Source organism: Pleurodeles waltl, chromosome 12, assembly GCF_031143425.1.
Source record: "Pleurodeles waltl isolate 20211129_DDA chromosome 12, aPleWal1.hap1.20221129, whole genome shotgun sequence".
NCBI lineage: Eukaryota > Metazoa > Chordata > Amphibia > Caudata > Salamandridae > Pleurodeles > Pleurodeles waltl.
This window is the reverse complement of record NC_090451.1, coordinates 600,257,305-600,280,430: the sequence shown is the minus strand read 5'-3', so window position 1 is coordinate 600,280,430 and position 23,126 is coordinate 600,257,305. Positions and strand designations below refer to the sequence as shown.

General features: G+C 49.4%; 1 protein-coding gene across 1 annotated transcript in view; it reads left to right on the top strand.

Annotated features, from left to right (window-relative positions):
* TOMM40L (translocase of outer mitochondrial membrane 40 like) overlaps nt 1-23,126 on the top strand; it is a 265,960-nt gene that overhangs the window by 128,635 nt on the left and 114,199 nt on the right. Inside the window, exon 5 of the mRNA XM_069217818.1 lies at nt 10,102-10,207. Within this exon, the coding sequence (XP_069073919.1) occupies nt 10,102-10,207 (106 nt within the window). The remainder of the gene's footprint in view (nt 1-10,101; nt 10,208-23,126) is intronic.

Genomic DNA, 23,126 nt, shown 5'->3' with positions numbered 1-23,126 from the left:
AATCCATTTCACCCCACCTCACCCCAATCCAATCCACCCACTCCATCCCAATTCACCCCACACAATCCAATCCACCACAATCAACCCCACTCCAATCCACCCCACCGCAATCGATTCTACACCACTTCAATCCAATCCAACCCACCCCCAATCCCCTCCAATCAACCACAATCCATCCCCCTCCAATCCGCCCCATTCTAGTCCAATCTTCTCTGGTCAAATCCAACCACTCCACCCCAGTCCAATCCAAACCAACCCACTCCACCCACCCCATTCCAATCCACCCCACTCCGCTCCAATTTAATCCAATCCACCCCATTCCAATCCTACCTAACCCAGCCCACTCCAATCCAACCCATAAATCCAATCCAACCCCCTCCAATCTGATCCACTGTACCCCAAACCACCCCACTCCAGTCCATTCCACCTACCTCACTCTATTACATACTACAGCACTCCAATCCACCCTACTCCAGTCCACCCTAATCCACTCTCTTCAATCCAATCCACCCCACTTCAAACTACCTTGATCTGCCTCACTCCAATCCAATCCAGTCCACCCCATTCCAATACAGCCCACCCCACACCAGTCCAATTCAACCCCTCCAGTCCACTACACTCCAGTCCAGCCCACCCAACAGCAATCCAATTCACCCACTCCAATTCATCCCACCCATTCCAGTCCAATCCACCCCAACTCATACCAATTCAGTTCACCCACTCCAGACAATCCCAGTTCACTCCCGTCCAATCCACATCAGTCCACCCCGCTCAAATCCAGTCCACCCCACTCCAATCCAATCCACCCCATCTAATCCACCCCACCCCAATCCGCCCCACTCCAATCTACCCCACACCAATGCAGCCCACCTCAGTCCAACCCACCCTACTCCAATCCAACCCACCCCTTCCAGTCCACCCCAATCCACCTAGCTCTCCCATTCCACCCCACTCCACCCTAGTCCAAAATATTCAGAGCCACCTGACTCTACCTCAGTCTAATCCAACCCACCCCAGTTCAGCCCACCCCACTCCAATCCAATCTATCATCCCACCCCACTCCAATCCAACCCAACGCACTCCCATACAGTCCACCCTACTTGACTGCAATACACCCACCCACCCCAGTCCATCCAATCGTCCACACTCCATTGATCAAATCCACCCCACTTCAATCCAATCCACCTCACTCCAGCCCAATCCAATCCACCTCACTCCAGGCCAATCGAATCCATCTCACCCCAGTACAGTCCACCCCAGTCCTATCACTCCAGTTCAGTCCACCCACCCCAGATCAATCTAATGTACCCAACCCAAACCACCCCCACTCCAATCCACCCCAGTCCAATCCACCTCAACCCATTTTAATCGACCCCACTCCAATCGACTCCACCCAATCCAATCCACCCTACTCCTTTCAATCCACACAAATATCTGTAATGCAATCCACCCACAACCTCAATCCACTCTAACCCACTCCACCCAATTCCACTCCACGACACTGCATTCTACGACACTCTCTGCCACTGAACTCTACTTCCCTCTACTCAACTCTGACACTCTGCACCCCCTACTCCTATCTACGACACTCTACTCCCACAAATCCACTCTCCCGCACTCTATCCCCCCACTCCAATCTGCTACATTCTCCCCCACTAACTTGTAGCCATGCTGAACAGCAGCCACAACTGTGTACAACGTGGCAGAAACACATTGCCAGTAGCTCTTGTATAGACGAGACCTATTGACTTTGCTAATGCTTGTTTAGGATTATCTTTCTCAAGACAGAGTTTAGACCTAACCTATCCATTACCTGAGTGTTTTGGAGGTTCTGCTGCTACCTCTTTTCATTCTGATTAGTCCAAACATTGTTTCCTGACCTCAACTGCGCACCTCTGCTGTGTTTCCTCGTAAAGATGATTTGTGGGCTCCAGTTAAGGCGTACCACAAATGGGGTTTATTGTGTTACTGTGCATGGCCCTGATCCCATTTGCAGAGATTGTGTCTTATCGGGTGAACGTCTTGGGGTATCCCATGGCCTTTCCAGAGTAACTCACAAAGGCAGGTAAGAGTATGTAAAAGAGTACTGTAGAAGTACTACTTTACGTATTCCAAAATAACTGTAGCACCTTTTTGGGAACCTTGCGCGTGCGTGCGTGTGTGGGTCTTTATTTCTATGTATACTTTGTTGACCCATGTTCTGTATATGGATAATAAAAACATCTACATTCAAGGGGATGCATGTTTCCAAACCTTTGCACCTGCATTTTATTAATTTTCTTATGTTACGGGTTTTTCTACTTATTTTGTCTTCACATTATGCCAACAGAAGCAGTAGGGATACAACATGTTACCTGAGTACATCATGTTTCTGTTCTAGTCCTACATGATGTGGCATTTCACTATGTAACTTGATGGAGGCTTGGTTTATCGCGATTATGATGAGTGACAATGTGAGAAAAAATACATCCTTATTGTTGATTCCAAATTTATTCCTAAACATATGTTGTTTTCCAAACGCTAAAATATTCAAGGAAAACAAATCAACAAAAGATTGCCGCAGTTTGTGATGACTGTTGACCAAACATAATAATAATATTTATGCCAGTATGTGCAGTCAGATCACCATATATTCAGAATTCATCCTGTATCTCCGAAACACCTGGTCAGATGCAGAACTGCCGACTGACGTGTCAGTCATATGTTTTCCTAAGACTGCCCTGTACAGTGGGCAGGAAGAAAGGCGAAGTGCTCGAAGAAAACAACTGTGTCAGGGGCATTGAAATTTTATTTTCCGAAGAAGACCCCCACATTCGGCGGAGGTTAGTGGGCACTTTGGCAATAAATATAGAAATAAATTTGCATATAAAAAATGAATATGTGTTTTGATTTGGGACTGATTCAGAGTTTGGCGGAAAGGGAACTCAGTTGCAACAGCTTTGGAGTACCTTCTCCATCAAACTAAAGTTCAGCCTGCCTGGTTTACAGTCAGGCAGGTCTTAAGTATGTCAGTGACGGAGTTTACTCTGTCGCTGACATTCCTCTCTGAATGCCACAGAGTAAGGGCGTTGGAGGTTTGGCTATTCCACTGCCGTCTGATTTATAGTGGGCGAACAAATGATTAGTTTTTACTGTTTGTCACTGCTGTGACAACGTGGCTGTGAGGGACAGTAAACATGTGTAAATGACTCCCCACAACATCGAAGAGGACTCCCATGGTGAGAAGTCATCTATTATTGTTTATTCAATAACAAAATCTTACTTGAAATTAAAAGATTGACAAACCAAACCATAATTTTTTATTTTTTTATTTTATTTTATTTATTTATTTATTTATACAGTTTGAAAGTACTACCAGAATAACAATCCCCTGTTCTATAACAGCATTATCACCAAAGACCCCAACTCTAGTGTAACAGAATTCGGCAATTTTAGAAAGTAATAAACTGCAATAGGTAAGTTGTAGGGGCCATGAACAACAGCTGTCTGTATTCGAGGAGTAAAAACAAAGACAACCAACATAAATATAGCAAGGCGGCCAGAGCAGGCTAGACGACACTGGCAACCATCCACAGTTCGCATCTTCTTACAGTCAGGGTGACACAACCATTCCCAAAATGCGTATCAATTAACTCTAGCACACGTCGCCCAATATCTCGCGTTCTAGAACCATCAGGCACCAACTCCCAGAACGTCTACAACTGTTCTCGGCAATAAGCAGCATCACACAGCCAGTCAGTAACCCGTGGAGGGCAGCCGCGACCCAAACAAATCGCAACTCTGTGCTTCGCCAAAAGCAGCAACATGCCCATCAGTTTCCGCTCAGTCCACACTACCCAGCAGCGCCAGCACAGGAGAGGGAGCCAGCTTAAGCCCAGTCATCTCACCAAGCACATGCGCAGCCTCCAGCCAGAAATCATGCACTTCTCCACATTGCCACGCCAATTGGAAAGTGTCGGCATCCGGGGTATGACATCGCTCACAGGAAGCATCTGCCCGCAACCCGGTAGCACACAGGCCCCAGGGGGTGTAATAAAGGTGCTGCAGAAACTTGGAGTGGATTAATCGCAGTGATAGTTTGGCGAGATCGCCCTCATATGCACACAGCACTTCTTCCATGTCTCATCAGAGATTGCCATTCCCACCACCGCCTCCCACTTAACCTTAGCAGACATTGCAAGCGCATCCCTCTGATCCTGCATGCATCCATATAGCTTAGTGACTAGCTTCCTCGGCGTCTGTGCACTCAATGCTCGACACAGCTCCGGAGATGCCAGGAGACTAGAATATCGCACCCGGAGCATCGCACATACACGCAGCATATATAGCCAATGCAGGGCACCATCAGAACCTCTCTCAGCGCCACCTCTGGAGAGATCAGCCGTCCATCCACAAACTAGTCCCCCAGGAGGGACAAATCCGAGTCACGAAGATATGTCTGCAGCTGCGAGTCGCGAAACAGCCGCTCATCAGCTACAGCAGCCACCTCCATCGACGGCGCAAAAGGCTTACACACACCAGATCGCTTCAAAGTGCCCACCATGCCCCAGCAGTGCACGCCACAGTGTCCACCCCCTGAGGTCGAGGCCGAGACAGACCCCCGAACACTCGCATCAGGTCATCCGGCCAAACCGCGTCATTCTCAGGAGCGAGATGCGGCATATAACGAACAGGGCAGATCCAATAATACGCTAAATGGGCCTGTGCACAGTAGTAATAAAGCTCCATATCCGGAGCGGCAAGTCCGCCCAGTTCAAAAGAAGCGTTAACTTCTCCCATGCAGTTCTGAGTTCGCGACCCGCCCAGACAAGACGAATCATGGCAGAGCAGAGACGCCTCAAAAAGCACGCTGTAACGACCAGGGGGAGATTTACAAACAAGTACAATATTTTGGGTAACACTATCATTTTGGCAATGGCTATTCGTCTTATCAGCGACAGTGGCAAGGAGCGCCACATCTCTATCCTATCTTCCTGCCAGGACATAACTGTACCGTAATTAGCCGTCCAAAGTGTCTCAACGTCACAGCTCAGCCAGACTCCCAAGTACCTCACCGGGCCATCAGCCCCCGCAATAGGATATCCGGACAAGAAGCCTGCCGTTCCCGATGACAGAGGCAGTACCACAGATTTAGACCAGTTGATCGCTATACCCGAAAATTCACCAAACCGTACAATCTCATCCAGCAAAACATCCAGATTCTGCCGGGGCTCTCGCACATACAACTCAATGTCATCAGCATACATGGAGATCAAGATGGGCCGCTGCCGAAACGGTAGCCCTCTGTCACCATGCAAACAGGCCGCAAGCAGCTCCATCGCTATTGCGAACAGCACAAGGGACAAAGGACATCCCTACCGTGTCCCCATAGCCACCTGAAATGGGGTGGATATGCATCCATTCAGACGGAGTCAGGCAACAGGCTCTGTGTACAGCAGGCGGACCCATCCCACAAAACGCAAGCTCAAACCCACCCTACCCAAGACTGCAAACAGATATTCCCATACCAATTAATCAAAGGCCTTCGTGACGTCTAAAAACACTGCTGCAGCATCATTATCAGCAGTGATCGATCCAGCAACCGCAAAAGACGTCCGCAAATTGTGCGCCATGGACCGCCCCGGGACAAACCCAGACTGATCAGGAAGCACCAGCCTCATCATCAGCGGCTGCAACCGCGCCACAATCATCTTGGCCAAGATCTTGTTATCGACGTTAATCATGGAGAGTGGGCGATAGGAGTCGCAGCTTAGGGGGTCCTTACCTGGCTTAGGGATAGTAACGATCATTACCTCTTGAAGAGAGGCAGGAAGAATCCCATTCTCCATTGCCTCTGTATATACCTCCAGCTGATGAGGTGCTAGTATATCAGAGTATTCTTCATAGAACGCTGGGGTCAGGCCATCAAGGCCAGGGGACTTATCTCCAGGCAGGGCACGGATCGCAGCCATCACCTCCTCCAGCGAAAAAGGTGCATCTAAATATGCCCTATGGGCAGCCTCAAACCAGAGTAAACTAATCTCCGAAAAATAAGCCTGTATAACCTCGGCTTGCAGTAGTTCGGGCGCAGACTACAAATCCGAAAAAAACTTGGTGAACACTTGCATGACTCCATCTGTCCCCATCACACGTTCACCTTTCGAATGATCTATTTCAGTTACATAACTACTGGCCCAAGGCCTGCGCAGCAAATTAGCAAGAGTACGTCCAGCCCTCTCTCCCTCTACGTAGCGCCTCGCCCTGGCAAAGCGTCCCAAAAAACATATTTCCCTCTCCGAAGCCTCCTCATACAAGGAGACCATACGCCAGATATCAGCCAGAGTGTCACCGGACCAGTCCACCACCAACCGGGCCTCCAGGTCTGCAATCCGCGCCTCCAGGTCGGCCAACTCCTGACGCAACCCTTGCAGCACGCTGTGTTGCTTCGAAATGCAGCTCCCATGAATACTCACTTTAAAGGCCTCCCACAGCATGCCCGCCGAGCTCACAGAGCCACCATTCTCCTCAAAATAGAGGACAATATCCCAACGAATCTCCTCCCGAAACATCTCATCCCTTAAGGCCCCCTGGGGCAAGCGCCACATAAACGCAAGTCCCGGTCCGCCCAGAATTGCCAGATCCAACTTGACCGGTGAATGGTCCGACAGCGTGCGCGCCATGTGCTCCAGCGAACGTGTCCACGTCCCGCGAGCCCAGCCAGCGATCAATGCGAGACAAGCTACTGTGCACATAGTTGACACACGTGTGCTCTCTAGCGCCTCCATGCTTCATCCGCCAGATGTCTACCAATGCACCATCTTCCATAACTGCAGTAAGAGCTCGAGCTGCTGTCACATGTTGTACCCTGGCCAAACTCTCCCTGTCTCGCTGTGCATCTAGAATTACATTAAAGTCGCCCTCCCCAGATCACAGCAGCTCCTCCCAACGACTCAGCCAGCCACCAGACCTCGCTAAAGAAATCCATGTCGTCTGTGTTGGGACCATACACAGCCACTAATCTACAAGGCCTGTCCAGCAACACACCACTCATCAGCACATAGCGTCCGTTAGGATCTACTATAGTTCGCTGAGTGCGCAATTGCAGTCCCTTGCGCAGCAGAATTGCCATTCCTCTGGCATACCCCGAATATACCACCCGTGGCATTCCTCAACACATCCAGCCTTTAAGCGATGCATCGTGTCCGCCACCAAGTGAGTTTCTTGCAACATACAAATATCTACATTTTGGCGCTTAACGTACTCAGACATGAGCTGCGCCTTGCGTCCATCGTTCAGGCCACGCACATTCCAAGTAAGGCAACGGACCAATGTCACCCCGTCCTGCTTCATCCAAACACTCCTATCAAAGTACCAGAACATGCCGCCACCCCCTCCAGCCAACCCAGCAAATGGAGACACAACAAAAAGGAAAAAACTATCCAATATACTGGAACTAACAAAGAAGCACATAAACCCACCCCCCTTCCATGCAGGCCCCCCAACCGGGTCAAAGCAAATAACCCCCACCCCCTTAACCCAGAAAACTAAGAAAGAAAACCATTTCATTCCCACGAGACTCATCCACGGGGCGAACAGCTAGCCACCCAACCCAAACCCAGCAGTAGACCGGGAATGGGAGGCGAGGGCCCAAAAGGCGAATAAACATCAGGACGGTGAACTGTTCTATATCGCTGTAACCGTGCGATCAGTTTATGCATTAGCAGCACCACCATCAGTCATTATCGCTGAGCGTCTCATGCTCCGCACCCGGCCCACCCGAATCCACATCCGCAGATCGTCGAGGGAGAGTCTTAACAAACTTTGCCGCCAGTTTTGGGTCCGTAAAAAAGTGCAGTTTTCCTCCATGCTGCACCTTTAGTTTCACAGGGTAGATAAGGGAAAACCTTGCGTCCGTCTGACTGAGCGAGCGCTTGATCGGCAAAAAGGCCCTGCGTGCGGCCTGCACCCCCGGGGTATAGTCCAGAAAAAAACTGCAGCTCAGTATTTTTATACAGCACCGGGAGCCGCTCCCGAGCCAGCCGGAGGATAGTGTCTCGATCACGATAATTCAATAGTCGAATAATGATGGGGCGAGGAGGGGTGCCAGGCAGAGGCCAGGGGCCCAGAGACCGATGCGCCCTCTCCACCACCAACAAATGGGAGAGCTGACCAGGAAAAAGTTCAGAGAGCATGCTTATTGCTTTCAATAAAATCTTCCATTCTGCCCATGTCAGTAGATTCAGGAAGGCCAATCAGTCTGACGTTGTGGCGGCGAGCTTCCAAATCTTCATTATTATTACGTATTACCTCTAACACCTTCTCCATTTGCAACAATTGTGTGCACTCGTCCTGGCACTGGTCCTTCATATCCGAAGTATGCGCCTCCAACCGATCCAACCTAGAGTCATGGTCGTCTACCCTTGTCTTGATGCGATCAAGCTGCTCCGTTAGATGTCGAGCTTGGGGTCAATTCCTGTCAGACTGGACTTCAAATCCAGAAACATGGCCATGACCAACATGTCAGACGACGCAGCCTCCAACGCCACTTCTTCCATCTATGTCGAAGTGGACCCCCCCTTCCTCCGTCCCCCATCAAAGGAAATCTTCGCTTGCTGCTGTACCGCATTTCCCATCCTGCAGCACCAGGGTATCCCAGCCAGAGTCCCATGCCCAGGCAGCAAATTCCACAGTCTAACCCCGAAGGCCAGCCAGCAATGTCTCCTCCAACGTAGGCCTCCTGCGGCCGGCAGACCTCCTCCAGCCTAAGCCCGGCATTCCTCGGTCCCAGACCAGCACCAACTGGACAAGACGCCAGTAGCCGAGGCGGGAAGCCGGCCCAGCAATTGCACATTTTTCCTCGAACCAGCCCCGCCAGGCCAGTAATGTCCACCACCGGTTTCAGAGCACGTCCTCAGGTGGCCACCAGGCCCGACCCGGCCAGCGTAACTCCTCTCACAAGGTCGCCCGGGTCCTCACCAGCGCAGGGGCCAGCGAAGCCGCCAACCAACCAGCAGCCCCCGCAGGGTCCACCATCTTCACACCGTACAGCGGGGACCCCACAGCTACTCCAGAAACGCCGCCTCGAGCCCACAGTCGGGGCCCGATCGGCCACATCCACCAATGGCCGCCAAATCCGGCAGATCGCACCAGGCCCGTCCCCGGGGAGGCCCTCAGCGCCCAGGGCTGCCGCCGGTCCGTCCCAGTCCCCGGAAGCCCCCGGCCGCCAGCAGTCAAGGATCGCAGGGGGGCAGCGGTACGATGTTACTGCCAATCCGCCCCCGCAACTAGAAGCCGGAAGCCACAGGCACTCCTCCACCGTTGGCAGCACCTATCTATGCCGCTGGATCACCTTTCAGGCTTGGAGGGCCCACGGACGAACGCCGCGCATCTCCCGGCCCTGCCCGGCCAGGCCCCTCACCCTCACCGCCAGCTCTTCACGGCGGAGGCAGGGGAGCAGCCTTCACCGCCGCCTCCGGCAGCACCTGTGTCTCCGCTGCGCCTTTCCGGCCAGTAGGACGCGAGATTCGCCATCCTGAAGTAGAAATGTGCAATTGAGGCCCCAGGCCGAGCAAAGCCTCACCATGTGCCGGCCATCTTGCTGGCAGGCAAGCTCTGCCCCAACCAAACCATCATTTTGACGGTACCGTCAGTCAAACTTTTAACTCATTGACAGAAGCCACAGTGACATCGGTTCATGGGAATGACAAGGCCTGTCAATGACTAGAGATGTTTGCTGGGCCGGCAGACATCTCTAAATTTAGAGTATGGGTACTCTGTCTGGGCGACATAGTATTTTACTCCGTCGTACAGACTCTAGTCTGTGGTTTGAACTATAAATCTGACCTTAGTTCATGTTTTTTTTTTGTAGCGTCACTCTTTACCTCTCATTGTTACTTTGCCATCTCAAAGATTCTCATGTTATCAACCTCAGGATGAAAGACTGATTCAAGTGAGAACATTTGACGTGTATGTTGCAAGCGTACCTCAGGAGTGAGCGTTTATGTCATTTAAAGATTTCTGTAGAGTTATATCTTTATCTAGATATTAATTTCTTTATTTATGTTAGAAGTGCGCAGTACAAATGCTTTTAATGCATTTTAATATACCAATTTCTCCATTTAGACTCAGCTGTCGAAGTTTCTGACGTGGCAGTTTGATGGTGAATACCGAGGGGATGACTGCACTGCCACATTGACGCTTGGCAATCCTGACATCATTAATGAATCAGGTAATCTCCAAGAGAAGGAAGAGTTTGTTTTTCAGGGATTCTTCCTAACTCTGTTTTTGTTTAAGGAATGAGCATCCATCCCCATAGAAGCTTTAGAGGGGTATTCACTTTGGATGGGGAGACATTAGAGAAAGTGCCTAGCTTTGACTGTCTTGGTATCCGTCTATCTTGCTCTAACTCCTTGGCTATCCAAGTCACAAAAAGTACAGTTATTGAACCGTCGGACCGATACTATCCTAACCTCTGCCTCTAAGACCTCTTTCCACCCTCTCTCCCCTGCTCGAAGTTTGGAGGGCAAAGGCCATTGCCGCGGTTGTATGGCGCTGAACTGTGCAGTCATACTAATGTAAATGCCTTGGAAGTTGCAGAAAATTAATTTCTTAGATCAGCACTCAAACTTCCCCAAAGCTCCCCATTGGCTTTCAGGCAATAGTTTGGATTTCAATCAATAGCCCCTTCAATTCGCCTCAAGTAAATTTTATTCTGGCTGTAACTCTGCCATACCCACAAACTAGCCCACTATAAGGAAGACCTGAAAGACGTTCTGGCTAGGCAGCAAGGAGGGGAGGTGTTACTGTAGCTGAACTATGGGAAACAAACGCTTTACTCCCTAGGCTTTCAATAATACTGGCTTGATCCGAACACTGTCACACCCACCGCAGCCAAAAACCTGAAGCTGATGTACTGGAAACAGGAGAAAGAAAGACTACTCAAACAGCAAGATTTGTCAAGTCATTTACCTCTCTAGAGCCGTATATGGGTGAAATAGATCTTCCACACAGAAAGCCTCTTTATATTTGTTTCAGGCTAGGTATCCTCCCACTCACTGTGTTTACCTCCAAATGGAATGGTGGCATGGGGGCAATAAGACCTGTTTAGCCTGTGGTGGGGGTGAAGAAACAGATGGCCATATATTGCTTTTTTTGTCCTATTATTCTTAAGCAGTGAAAATGCTTGGTTATTCCCTTGTGCCTATTGTTGGATGTCCACCAATATAAAGAAGCCTTAAGGATTTGTATATCTGATATGTCTGTTGCAAAGTTTCTTGAAAGCATCTGGGCCATATGATGCAAAATTATTTCTTCCCTGACTCAAGAAAAAAAATTGTTGTCCCAAATCAAGATTTTGAATGCCTTATTGCTTTTGTCCAGTATGCATTGATCGGTTTTATGCTTTAATTAAGATTTAATCTTAATACTGCTATTAAAGCGTAAGAATCCTGTTTTATGTAGATTACTCTTTCTTATTTTCTCTTTTGTGATGTGTTTAATGATGTTTTATCTATTTGTTTGGAAAGTTTGTATTGTGTGCTACTGTAATGGCCTCTTACCGAAATAAAGTGAATGAAATTAGTATTCTTTGTAGCCCTAAGTTGTTACAGGAAATTCCGTCCGGCTAGTTACAAAGTTTACTGCTGAAAACAGAGTGGTGGGTGTGCTAATAAGTGAAACACCAGGGTATTTCCCAGGAGGTTTAACATTGCCAGAGCAGACAAACTCAGCCCTTCATGCCTAGGGGATCTCGAATGGCTGTTCCATCCAGAGGTGGTGCATGGTCTCTTCAGAGACTGAGGAGAACCTTGGTTAGATCTATTTAAAACCACCAAGAAAACGCAATGTTAACACTTCTGTGTGCTGAAGTTTTCAAGGAGACTTTCACTTGGTGACGCTTTTCATCTCCAGTGGAGGTCAGGCCTCCTGTACAACTTTCCACAGGTTCCACTCCTGCCCAGAGCTCTCAAAAAGATCAGGAATGACTGGGCCCAAGTTATTCTTGTGTCTCCGGATTTAGCACATAGAGTATGGTATCCAGAACTACTCAGCATGAGCTTTAATCTTCTGGTCAGGCTGCCCCTTCTGGAGGATCTCATACACAGCATCACACAGGGTCCTGCACCTGAACGTGTGCATGCTCCGTCCTCATGCGTGGCGATTGAGCAGTGACAGGTGATAGTTTTTGGCCTTCCTCCTGAAATCTGTGATGTCCTTCTAGCAGCCACACATCCCTTAACCAAGTCAGTACACGCCTACCATTGGGGAAATTGTGTGGTTGGTGTGCATCCAGACAAGTTGATCCCCTTTCTGCATCCTTATCTGAAGTTTTGTTGCTTTTTCTCTTAATGGCTCGACAAGGCTTTGCTCTGAGCACTGTTAAAGTGTACCTTTGAACCATTCTTGCAGTTGCCTGATTGACACGTGGGCTCTCAATATCCTAATGAGGCTGTTGGATTTGGGCGGCAGAATCACCTGAATTGTGGGGAACTGAGTCCTATCCCACATCACGTGACAACTGTCGGCCTAATCTGGTTTCCGGCCAACTAACAGCACCTCAGCTCCGCCCCAAGAACAGGGATGATTTGTGGCAACCGGAAGCATGACAAGAATGACTTCTCAGGGAAATCGTGGTGTATCAGATCTCATCCTTTTCTCTCAGTTACATTAGTCTCACACATGCAAAGACAAACAGAGGCAGAGAATGGTTCAATAAGATTTTTTGAATCAGCTCTATCTTAGATAAAATGGATTAAATTCCAATAATTAGGATGAAAAAACATGCTAAGAGCAAAATGCTGACAAGAAAAGTGAAACACAGATAAAGTTCTACCATATTGTCACTATGCGTAATATATTTGGTTCCTACCTAAGCTATGTTAGAGCACAGCATGATAAGCCCTAATCCGCTCTTCAGGTTTCCCCACTGGGAAGACATCATCCCCCATACCTGAGCAGGGAAGCCTGTTGTCCATAGAGACACCATCCCAAGGAAGTTCAGGGATCCAGTGGTCTCAGCAAGCAGCTGTAGCAAGGTCAATCAGAATGCAGTCATGGTCATCTGGCTGCAATCTCCCTCTAACGTGCGTGGTTCAGAGAAGTGTTTTTATAATAAAACAGCTGATGTTCTGAGAAAGTGTCGCCACGTAAGGATGTGTATCTTTTTGTGAATGTTGGAGACGCAGTGTACCACTTTGCTGGCAAACCTATCTTGCTGCAGCCTTGAGGAAAGCACGAAGTGAAAAGAATGTCTTGCTAAAAATGTAATGCTTTCAAAGCTGACATAACAACTAGGTAAAGAAAATAAAACAGCATCACAAATGTGGCCTACGCTGAAATAGTAAAATGAAGCAAAATAAAATGTAACTGGGCTAAGGGGCACAAGCGGCAGGCCTAGTTGCTAAAATAACATGCCTTAAGACATTACTAAAATGGCTGTACAACAGGATGAGCCCTCCCTGTTCCAGTTACTGGTTGTTACTTGTTTTTTTGAGGGATTATAGCATATGTTCCCTTTAAAACCCTTCATTCTTTCCCAGTGGGACCTGATCCTAGTTATTACCTTTTTATATATGTGCCCTTCGAGCATTTGCACAATGGCCTTCTTTGCTTATTAACCTTTAAAACTCCTTCTCTAGTGGCCATTACATTGGCTAGGAGGATGAGGGTTAGTGAGCTGCAAACACTTTCTGTACACCCTCCTCACACATTTTTATTCCCAGACAAACTTGTGCTGAGAACACATGTCTTTTTCCTCACAAAAGTAGAGACCCCTTTCATATTGGCCAGACCATCACTTTGCCTGCAACTTTGCTCTACCTCACTGTTCCAAACAATAGGAGAGACTCCACCAACTGGACCCAAAAACTGCATTGTTTTTCCACATTGATCGTACCAGAGAGTTCCATATGGAATATCAAGGAAAGGTTGTGCAGAAGTACCATCTCATGATGGAAAGCGCTCTTCATTAAGATCTGCTATGCTATGGCTAAGAAACAGCCCCTGGAGGGCTGTGTTCTCATTTCACCAGAGCCAAGGCTGCGACCAATGCATTTGCTCACTGAATCCTTGTCCTGGACACCTGTCAAGGTGCAATGTGGGCACCTCTGCACACATTTACCAAACACTATTGCCTGGACAGTCAGGTCTGTCGTAAGAGGCACTTTGCCTGTTCGGTCTTCCTTGTCTAAATCTGCTCGTAGACCTACCTCTGGAGAGGTATTGCTTGGGTGTCTATTCTACGGTAGGGAATTTAGAGCTGGAAGTGTCTACCACATGAACAAGTTACTTACCATTGGTAACGCCTTATCTGGTAGAGACTCTAATTAGCTGCATATTCCTTACCAAGCCTCCCATCCTCCTGGTTCTGTGAACAAATTTCTTCATATGGGGTAACCGGTATGAGGTCCTTAGTTTCTGCACACTGATACATCAGCAACCTTTGTAGCTCCACGCTTCAAAATTGGAAAGGTCTTGAAAAGTAACTGATGTCAGCACACTGGGGTGGCGTCTATATGGGCACTTGACACATCACTTTCGATACGGATGACGCTAGCGTGGAGCCAAACCACACTACCTACAGGCGCACAGAGGTACTGCTCGAAAGGTTTCGGGATTCAGTCTGACTCCTGAGGATTATTGTAAGGTAAGGAATCTAAGGCTTGTTAAATTATTACTAAGATTTTTACCATTGATGACTAAAGTCAGAGCTAACACAAGGAAAGCCCCAAACATGTCTCATCACATTTCCCTATTCCTATTAGTGTAAATTCTCTGTCTACAATTCAGAAATATCATCTGCCACGTAATTACTATCACATAACTAATTTACAGCACACCAAGTCATGCTAGTTTTCCTCACATAACTTAGGGGGTCATTCTGACCCTGGCGGTAAATACCGCCATGGTGGAGGTTGGCGGTAGCACTGCCAACAGGCTGGCGGTGCTCCGCCGGGCATTCTGACTGCGGCGGTACAGCCGCGGCCAGAAGCGGAAAGCCGGCGGTTTACCGCCGACTTTCCGCTGCCCATGGGAATCCGCCATGGCGGCGCAGCTTGCTGCGCCGCCATGGTGATTCTGACACCCCATACCGCCATCCTGTTCCTGGCGGTTCGCCCGCCAGGAACAGGATGGCGGTATGGGGTGTCGTGGGGCCCCTGGGGGCCCCTGTAGTGCCCATGCCAATGGCATGGACACTGCAGGGGCCCCCGTAAGAGGGCCCCACAAAGAATTTCAGTGTCTGCTTTGCAGACACTGAACTTTGCGACGGGTGCAACTGCACCCGTCGCACCTTCCCACTCCGCCGGCTCCATTCTGAGCCGGCTTCCTCGTGGGAAGGGTGTTTCCCGCTGGGCTGGTGGGCGGACTTTCGGCGGTCGCCCGCCAGCCCAGTGGGAAACCCAGAATGACCGCCGCGGACTTTTGACCGCGGTACGGTCTTCTGGCGGTTCCCGAATCAGGGCCTTAGTCTCCTCTGGGCCTGTATTCAGAATATGATTTTTCAGCATGTCCCCGTCAGTGTCTGGTCTTTGTGTCTAAGCCGAACGTTTTTCTGGCTTCCTTTTATACCTTAGATTTCCTATGGAGGCAGTGCTCAGCATAATTCTTGCTACTTTTGTATGTAAACATTGCTGTCTTGCAGATTTACTTGGAAGGCAGTGATGTAAAAACTTGAACACTGTCATAATGTGTTTTCAGAAATAAAAATCTAGCAATTGTGCATACATTACCATTCACACATTTACCATCAATAGGCATTTTCTAGGACCTAAACCTAATGCATACATACTGTGATAATGTTTCTGATAAGGATGTCTAAGTGCAGATTTCTAGTCTTTTGAATATCCCACCAGGTGTCAAACTGGATTAAAAAGCTTTTGAGCAGTACCTCTTTCCACTGATAGGTAGCACCATGTGACTCCGCTGTTGAGCTTTTATTGATGCTGTTGAGCTTTGGAAGTGACATGTGGGGCCTAAATAGGGGCCACTCCTGCACGCTGCCGTCATTCCTGGATCGAAAGCTACCCCTCGTCTCTTTGAGATAGTTTTTTGACCTGAATTTCTTTCAGTGTGCGAGGAAAATGCCACCGCCCAAGATGACAGGATTTAAACCCTGTAAGGAATGTCCCAAGCAAATGTCTGTGGCAGTTCCTCACCTGATTCGCCTGTGGTCATGCCACTCCTCTAAGGCCTGCAGTAACTGCGCAGTGATGAACCCAAAGACTATATGGGACACTGAGGTGAAGCTCTACGTTGCCAAACATTGGAAGACTTCACGTAACTACTGATCCATGCCCAAGGGTTAGTCTTGGTCTTATTCACGGTCTAAGAGTCACCGGAATCGTCTTTGCGCTCCAAATCTTTGGATAAGTTGAAGAATAAGCATAAAAAATTAAAATGGGACTCTGCTCCTTCCTTCCACTCATGGAACTCCTGAGAGGGCGGGTGGACAATCCCATGCCTCTCGATCTCCCTTCAGAAGTTGGTGGATGTTGGAGCTCATCGCGCAACCTGTTTCGGCACAAGCCTAGTGTCCAGGGCTGTCTGTGACACTAATGCAGATTCAAGAGTTCATCGAGGCCATGCTCTGACTCTTCTGAACACTTCCAGCTCCCTCTGATGCACCTTAGGGCCCCATGGAGTGGTGAGGTCCTTCCTGTGGGTTGCACCAGTGAGTTCACCCTCTTTGCCAGTTGGAACCTTCAAACCCATCAACGGGCTGCTTCCGGCACCCATACCAATTCTGGCTTCACAACCCATGCTCGTTCCCAGAACGTTGACACCAATGCCGACTTCATCAGTGCAGGAGGAGCAGTAGGACATGCAGATTGTGCTCTCTGACTCTTAGTCGGCACTGCTACGACCTTGACTGAATCTGCTCCTGGTTGCCGCCGAACCACAACCTGCACTGTTTGACGTCCAACCTCCACAAGGAAGGAGCCACTCATTACATTCCTTGTTTGGCAGAAATTCTGATGATTATGACGCAGCTGATGAAATTGTCCAACCCTTCCATGAAGACAATTAGTGTGATGATCTACAAGATGCCAGTGTCCTTAACATCTCTCCAGACTCTGGCATCCTGACACTTTCAGGTCCTGCAATAGAAGATAATGCTTCTTTTGAGGTGGTAATTTAGAAAGCTGCCAAAGTTCTGGACCTTTAACTCCCCACCATAGAGGTCAAAATCAGTGTCTTGACTGAAGTCATCTAGCCGGGGAAACCACTACCGCTCTGCTATTAGTTTCTAACAAGGTCGTCACTGATATCCTCTTAGGAGCTTGGGCCAAACTTTGCTCTGGCCTCCCACTAAACCTCCAAAGTGCACAATGCCACTGACAGCCTTGGGCAGCCTTGCATTTGTGTCTCAGTCTACTGGGACCTTAGTAGTTCAGGCATTGACTGTCTTGACTAATCTGAACACTCCCCAGTAGGGGGTCTAGAGGTCCATTAATGTCAGTTACTGCTGGGCCGGTATTCCCATGCTGTTAGGAATGTAGTGGCTCAAGTCCTCCCAGGTGTCCCAGAAGTCCTCTGAACAGTCCTCATCCAAATTCACAATTTTCTGTGGCATAGACTCCACTGATTCCGTCGGGTGAGCCTTTTACATCAGTAACGGCATTCATCGCTGCGCTTTGCTGTAATTGACTGTTTTTTCAGGTTTTTGTTTTGTCTTTTAAGGATATGCCCTCTGAAGGGTCTCGCCTTTTTGGGGACAAGTCAGACTCCGCTCCGGAGGGGTTCAAAGAGATCTGGGCCAAACACACTCCCTGGGCTTATCAGACCCTCCGCACTTGTCGCATTAACTCCAATATTTTGTTTACGGTTTAGGCAGTCACGCCATACAGGCAGCCACTTCCATATCAGCAAGGTTCTCAGCCGCTTTGCGGCCATGGCACCCAACGGCCCCGATTTCCAGGTCAACAAGCCAGTCAGACAACTGCTCCATAGCCCCCCCTGCCTTACCCCTTTAGCACAGCCTGTGTTTTTGCAAAAGGATAACTCACATCCCAGTTGTTTCCATTCATGGAATGGGGTGATGCTGAATTTTTTTTTGACTACTAATCTCTAATTGGGTTTTGGCTGTAGTTAACATGAGCTGGATATCCGTCACCTTCATGGTGAAAAAACCTGCAAGTTTCTCACACTGAGGTTGTGATAACAAAGGGGGACGTGCAGTATAGCTGGGGTCGAAAAGTTCTTGGACCACCTTAAATAGTGTCTTAGGACAGTTCTGTGCTTCAGATATTTTCATTGAATAAAATAAGTCACAGGCTTCTCTGCAGTGCATATGATATTGATTTAAAGCTGTCTTGTATTTGAGTTTTAGACTCTCATCATACCATTTCCGCCAGGACCTTTCCGGTCTCTGTAGAGTTTTTTCTTTTCAGGTAGAGTCTTGTAAAACCATGAGGCAGAGGGGTGGATTCTAGGTGATTCTTAGTGGAGGCCCAAGGCACTCTTCATCCTTCACAGTCTGGTTTCATATCAGGACACAGCAGTGAATCTTTCGTTCTGGGAGTCACGGAACATCATAGATGGCTCCTAGATTCAGCCGGTACTGCCACGCTGATTTTATTGGATCTCACTGCAGCCTTTGACAATGTGTCACATTACATTCTTGTTGTCACTGTCTCAGCTAGTTCTTCAGGGGACAGCACTTGCCTGGTTAACCTCCTTTCTGACTGACCACCATTTTCAGGTCTTCTCGGCTAATGCTGTGTCCAGCTTTCTTGCCCTGACTGCAGGTGCCCCACAGGGATCAGTCCTCAGCCCTGTGCTGTTTAACGTGCATGTCCACCCATCAGCAGATCTGGCGGAAAGCTGTGGCCTCACCCTATTTTCTTACGCTAACAACACACAAATCATTTTCTCTTTGTTGTTGGAGCAGAGACACAACTCCGGCTATTTAAACTCCTGCTTTGGTCTTGTCCCCTCCTGGATGAGTTCCAACTCTCCAAAACCAAATGGTGACAAGACCGAGGTAATGGTACTGGCCAAGAATCCCTAGCTCTGGGTTGCCCAGCATTGGCCAGAACCAGTTCAGAACGTGAAAACCCTTGGCTTCTGGTTGGATACACCCTGTCCATGAAACCTCAGCAACCGAAATAGCCTCTACATGTTTGGCATTATGACATGGTTAAAAAAGATCCTATGGATGCTTCCTTTCTCTGCCCAAAGAATAGTCATTCAGGCCATGATCCTTTCTAGGACTATGGCAACAGACTCTCTCTTGAGACAGACAAGCCTGTGATCAGATGCCTTCAAGTGGTACAGAATGTTGCTGCCAGGCTTCTGTACTGTTTGCCTAAACAAGCCCCAGTGTCTGGTCTACTTTGTGACCTACATTGGCTCACAGTTAATAAATGCATCCATTTCTAGGTGCTCTGCTTTTTTAACAAATCAGCTTTCAGTCTGGACCATGAAACGTAAACTGGTATCTCCGTACCACCTCTCTCACACATTGTGCTCAAACAATCAGTCACTTTATACAGTCTCCAGAATGAAACAGACTTGAATGGGGGCCATTCCTTCTCTTGTCTTGGTCCTAAGCACTAGTACACTCTCCCAGAGTCTCTGAGAAGCTGCACCTCTCTAACATAGTTCTGCAAGGATCTGAAAACATGCCTGTGGGAAAATGCCTCTGTTGGCAGGGTTACCCCGTAACATTTTGCCTTTTTTTGATGCCAGCTTTGATTGGAAGTGTGCTGGGACTCTGCTAACCAGGCCCCAACCCCAGAAGGATCAAGATCTCCTGTGGACAGCGGACCTGTCCAACAAAGAAAGAAGAAACCATCTTTAAAGGGACTCCCACCTCACTCCTGAATCGCGAGTCCCCACCACTCTGCATCCGATGCCCCTGGCCCGTGTCCAGAGAAACCAACGACCCAAAGGGGATCCCCAGGCGACTCTGACAACGTGTCGACCCTGGGCTGACCTCTCTGCACCCCCACCACGACGCATGCAAAGGGAATCCCAAGGACCCCCCTGACCAGACTGCCCGGGACAAAGAAATCCGTCGCCTGGAAGAAGCACTGCACCCGAGCCCCCAGACCCATGAAGAACCGACCACCGGTGCAGCAGTGACCAGCAGGCAGCCCTCACCCTTGCCCAGTCGGTGGCTGGCCATAGAAGCCCCCACTGCGCCCTGCCTGCAACGTCTGAGTGACCCCCAGGTCCCTCCATTGAACCCTATTACAAACCTGACGTCCTGTTTGCCCACTGCACCCAGCCACCCCTGTGCCGCTGAGGGTGTGCTTTGTGTGCCTACTTTGCCCCCCCCCCCCCCCCAGTGCTCTACTAAACCCCCCCCTGGTCTGCCCCCCGAGGACGCGGGTACTTACCTGCCAGCAGAGCGGAACCAGAGCACTCCCTGTCTCCATAGGCGCCCATGTTATTTGGGCTCCTCTTTGATCTCTGCACCTGACCGGCCATCTGTTGCTGATGCTGTGTGTTTGGGGTTGACTTGAGCCCCAAAGGTGGGCTAGCTATGCCCCGGAGACTGAACTTGTAAGTACTTTACTTACCGTGTTAACCAACCTGTACTTACATCCCCGAGGAACTGTTGAAATTTGCACAGTGTCCACTTTTAAAATAGCTTATTGCCATTTTATGAAAAACTGTGTACATTTCTGTTTTGGTTCAAAGTTCTAACTATACCTATGCAAAGTACCTTTACATTTACTGTACTTACCTGCAATTTGAATCTTGTGGTTCTAAAATAAATTAGGAAAATAATATTTTTCTATATGAAAACCTATTGGCCTGGAGTTCAATCATTGAGTGTGTGTTCTCATTTATTGCTCGAGTGTGTACAACAAATGCTTAACACTACCCTCTGATAAGCCTAACTGCTCGACCACACTACGACAAATAGAACATTAGTATTATCTATTATTGCCTCTGTCAAGCCTCTTGGGGAACCCCTGGACTATGTGCACACTATGGGGGTCATTATGACCCTGGCGGAAGGCAGAGAAGCGGCGGTAAGACCGCCAACAGGCTGGCGGTCTTTCCTCAGCGTATCATGACCATGGCGGTTGCCGCCATGGTCATCCGCCGGTTCTCTGTTACGCCCGCTAGGGCGGAGATGAGCGCAGGGCTGGAGACCTGGGTCTCCAGCCCGGTGGCCGTCACTATACCGCCGGTGGTATTTTGACCCGGCTTACCGCCGTGGATTTCCAGCGGTTGGAACCGCCATGAAATCCATGGCGGTAAGCACTATCAGTGCCAGGGAATTCCTTCCCTGGCACTGATAGGGGTCTTCCCCACCCCCAGCCCAACTCCCTACACCCCCCACCACCCCTGCCACCCCCCAAAGGTGGCATGGCCCCCCTCCCCACCCCAACCCCCAACATCACAGAACTCACACACACCCGACACGCACGCAGGCACCACCAACACACACACGCACACACAATGACATACATGCCTACATCCACACACACAGTCAGACACGCACACCCACATACAAACATACACGCACACATCCATACAGACATACCCACAGGCATACACGCACTCATTCCCAATACACGCAACACCCCGCAAGCATACACGCACTCACACACCCCCTCTACATACACAGACGCACACCCCCATGCACCCACACAACACACAACACCCCCTCCACCCCCCTCCCCTAACAGACGATCGACTTATCTGTTCCGTCGATCCTCCGGGAGGGGACGGGATCCATGGGGGCTGCTCCGCCAACCACACTGCCAACAGAACACCGCCACACCGAATCACAGGATGTGATTCGGTGGGCGGTGTTCTGTTGCCGTGGCGGTGAAGGTGGAGCAACCTCCACTTCCCCGCCGCCCGCCAGTATGGCTGTTGGCAGCTCTCCGTCGGAAAAAGGAAGGAGAGCAGCCAACAGTCATAATACGCCGAGCGGCAAACCGCCACTACTGGCGGTCTTCCGCACGGCGTTCCCTCGGCGGTCTTGTAAAAAGATCGCCGAGGTTGTAATGACCCCCTATATCTCATTTTGATATAGTATATATAGAGCCAGCTTCCTACATTGGTGGCAGCGGTGGGGTCTAAGAGTTTGCATTTGCTGGACTACTCATCCAATACCTGATCACATGACTAAATTCCAAAATTGTCATTAGAAAATTGATTTTTGATTTTTGACTATTGTGTAAGTCCCTGTTAGCATCTCTTTTTTAAGTTTAAAAGTTTTGTAAATGTTAGGATTTAAGTACTAGAAGTAGTTTTTAGTTTTTTAAAAAGTAATCCCAACTTTTAGAGACATAGGCACTCATTATAACATTGGAGGTATTGACCGCCTACCGCCGTGGCGAGGGCCGCCAAAACACCGTCGCATTGGCTACCTACCGTCTACCATATTATGACTGTAGCCGGAATTCCGCCAGAAGGATGGTGGAATTCCGGCTGCGGTCATGGCTGCGGACGGAGGTAAGGTGGTGCTGCTGCCAGCAGCAGCGCCACGCAGTCGACCGCTGCAGACCGTATCATGACCCATGATACGGCCAGGCGGTGTTCTGCTGGCAGCATTACCCCATCCCGTCTCCTGCCGGAGGACCCCCTCACAAAAGGTAAGTCGGGTGCTCCGACCGGGGAGGAGGTGGGGGTATTGTGTGTGTGTGTGGGGGTGTGGTGTATGTTTCTGTGTGCGTGCATACAGGTGTGTGGCGTGTGGAATGTGTGTGCGTGCATGGTTGTGTGTGTGTGTGTGTATGTTGTGTTGTGTGAATGCGGGGGTGCGTGTATGTATGTAAGTGTGTGTGGATGTGTGTGTGAATGGATGTATACATGCGTGGGTGAATGTGGGTATGAGTGTGTGTATGCATGTGTATGATGGTGCGTGAATGTGCGTGTATTTTGGGGGGGTCTGGAGTGGGACGGTGGGGGAGGACTCTGGGGAGGGGGGTGGGAATTCCCTATTACCGATAGTGCCTACCGCCATGGTTTTCATGGCGGTAAGGAAGCCACGAAAATCATGGCGGTAGGCGGGGTCATAATCCCGCAGGTGCGACAGTCACGGCTGCCTGGCTGGAGACTGAAGTCTCCAGCCCGGCGGCTGTTACCGCCGTGGCGGACGGAGTGGTACATTACTGGTTTGGCTTGAGCCAAACCGCCAATGTCATATTTTGGGGAAGAGTACCGCCAGCCTGTTGGCA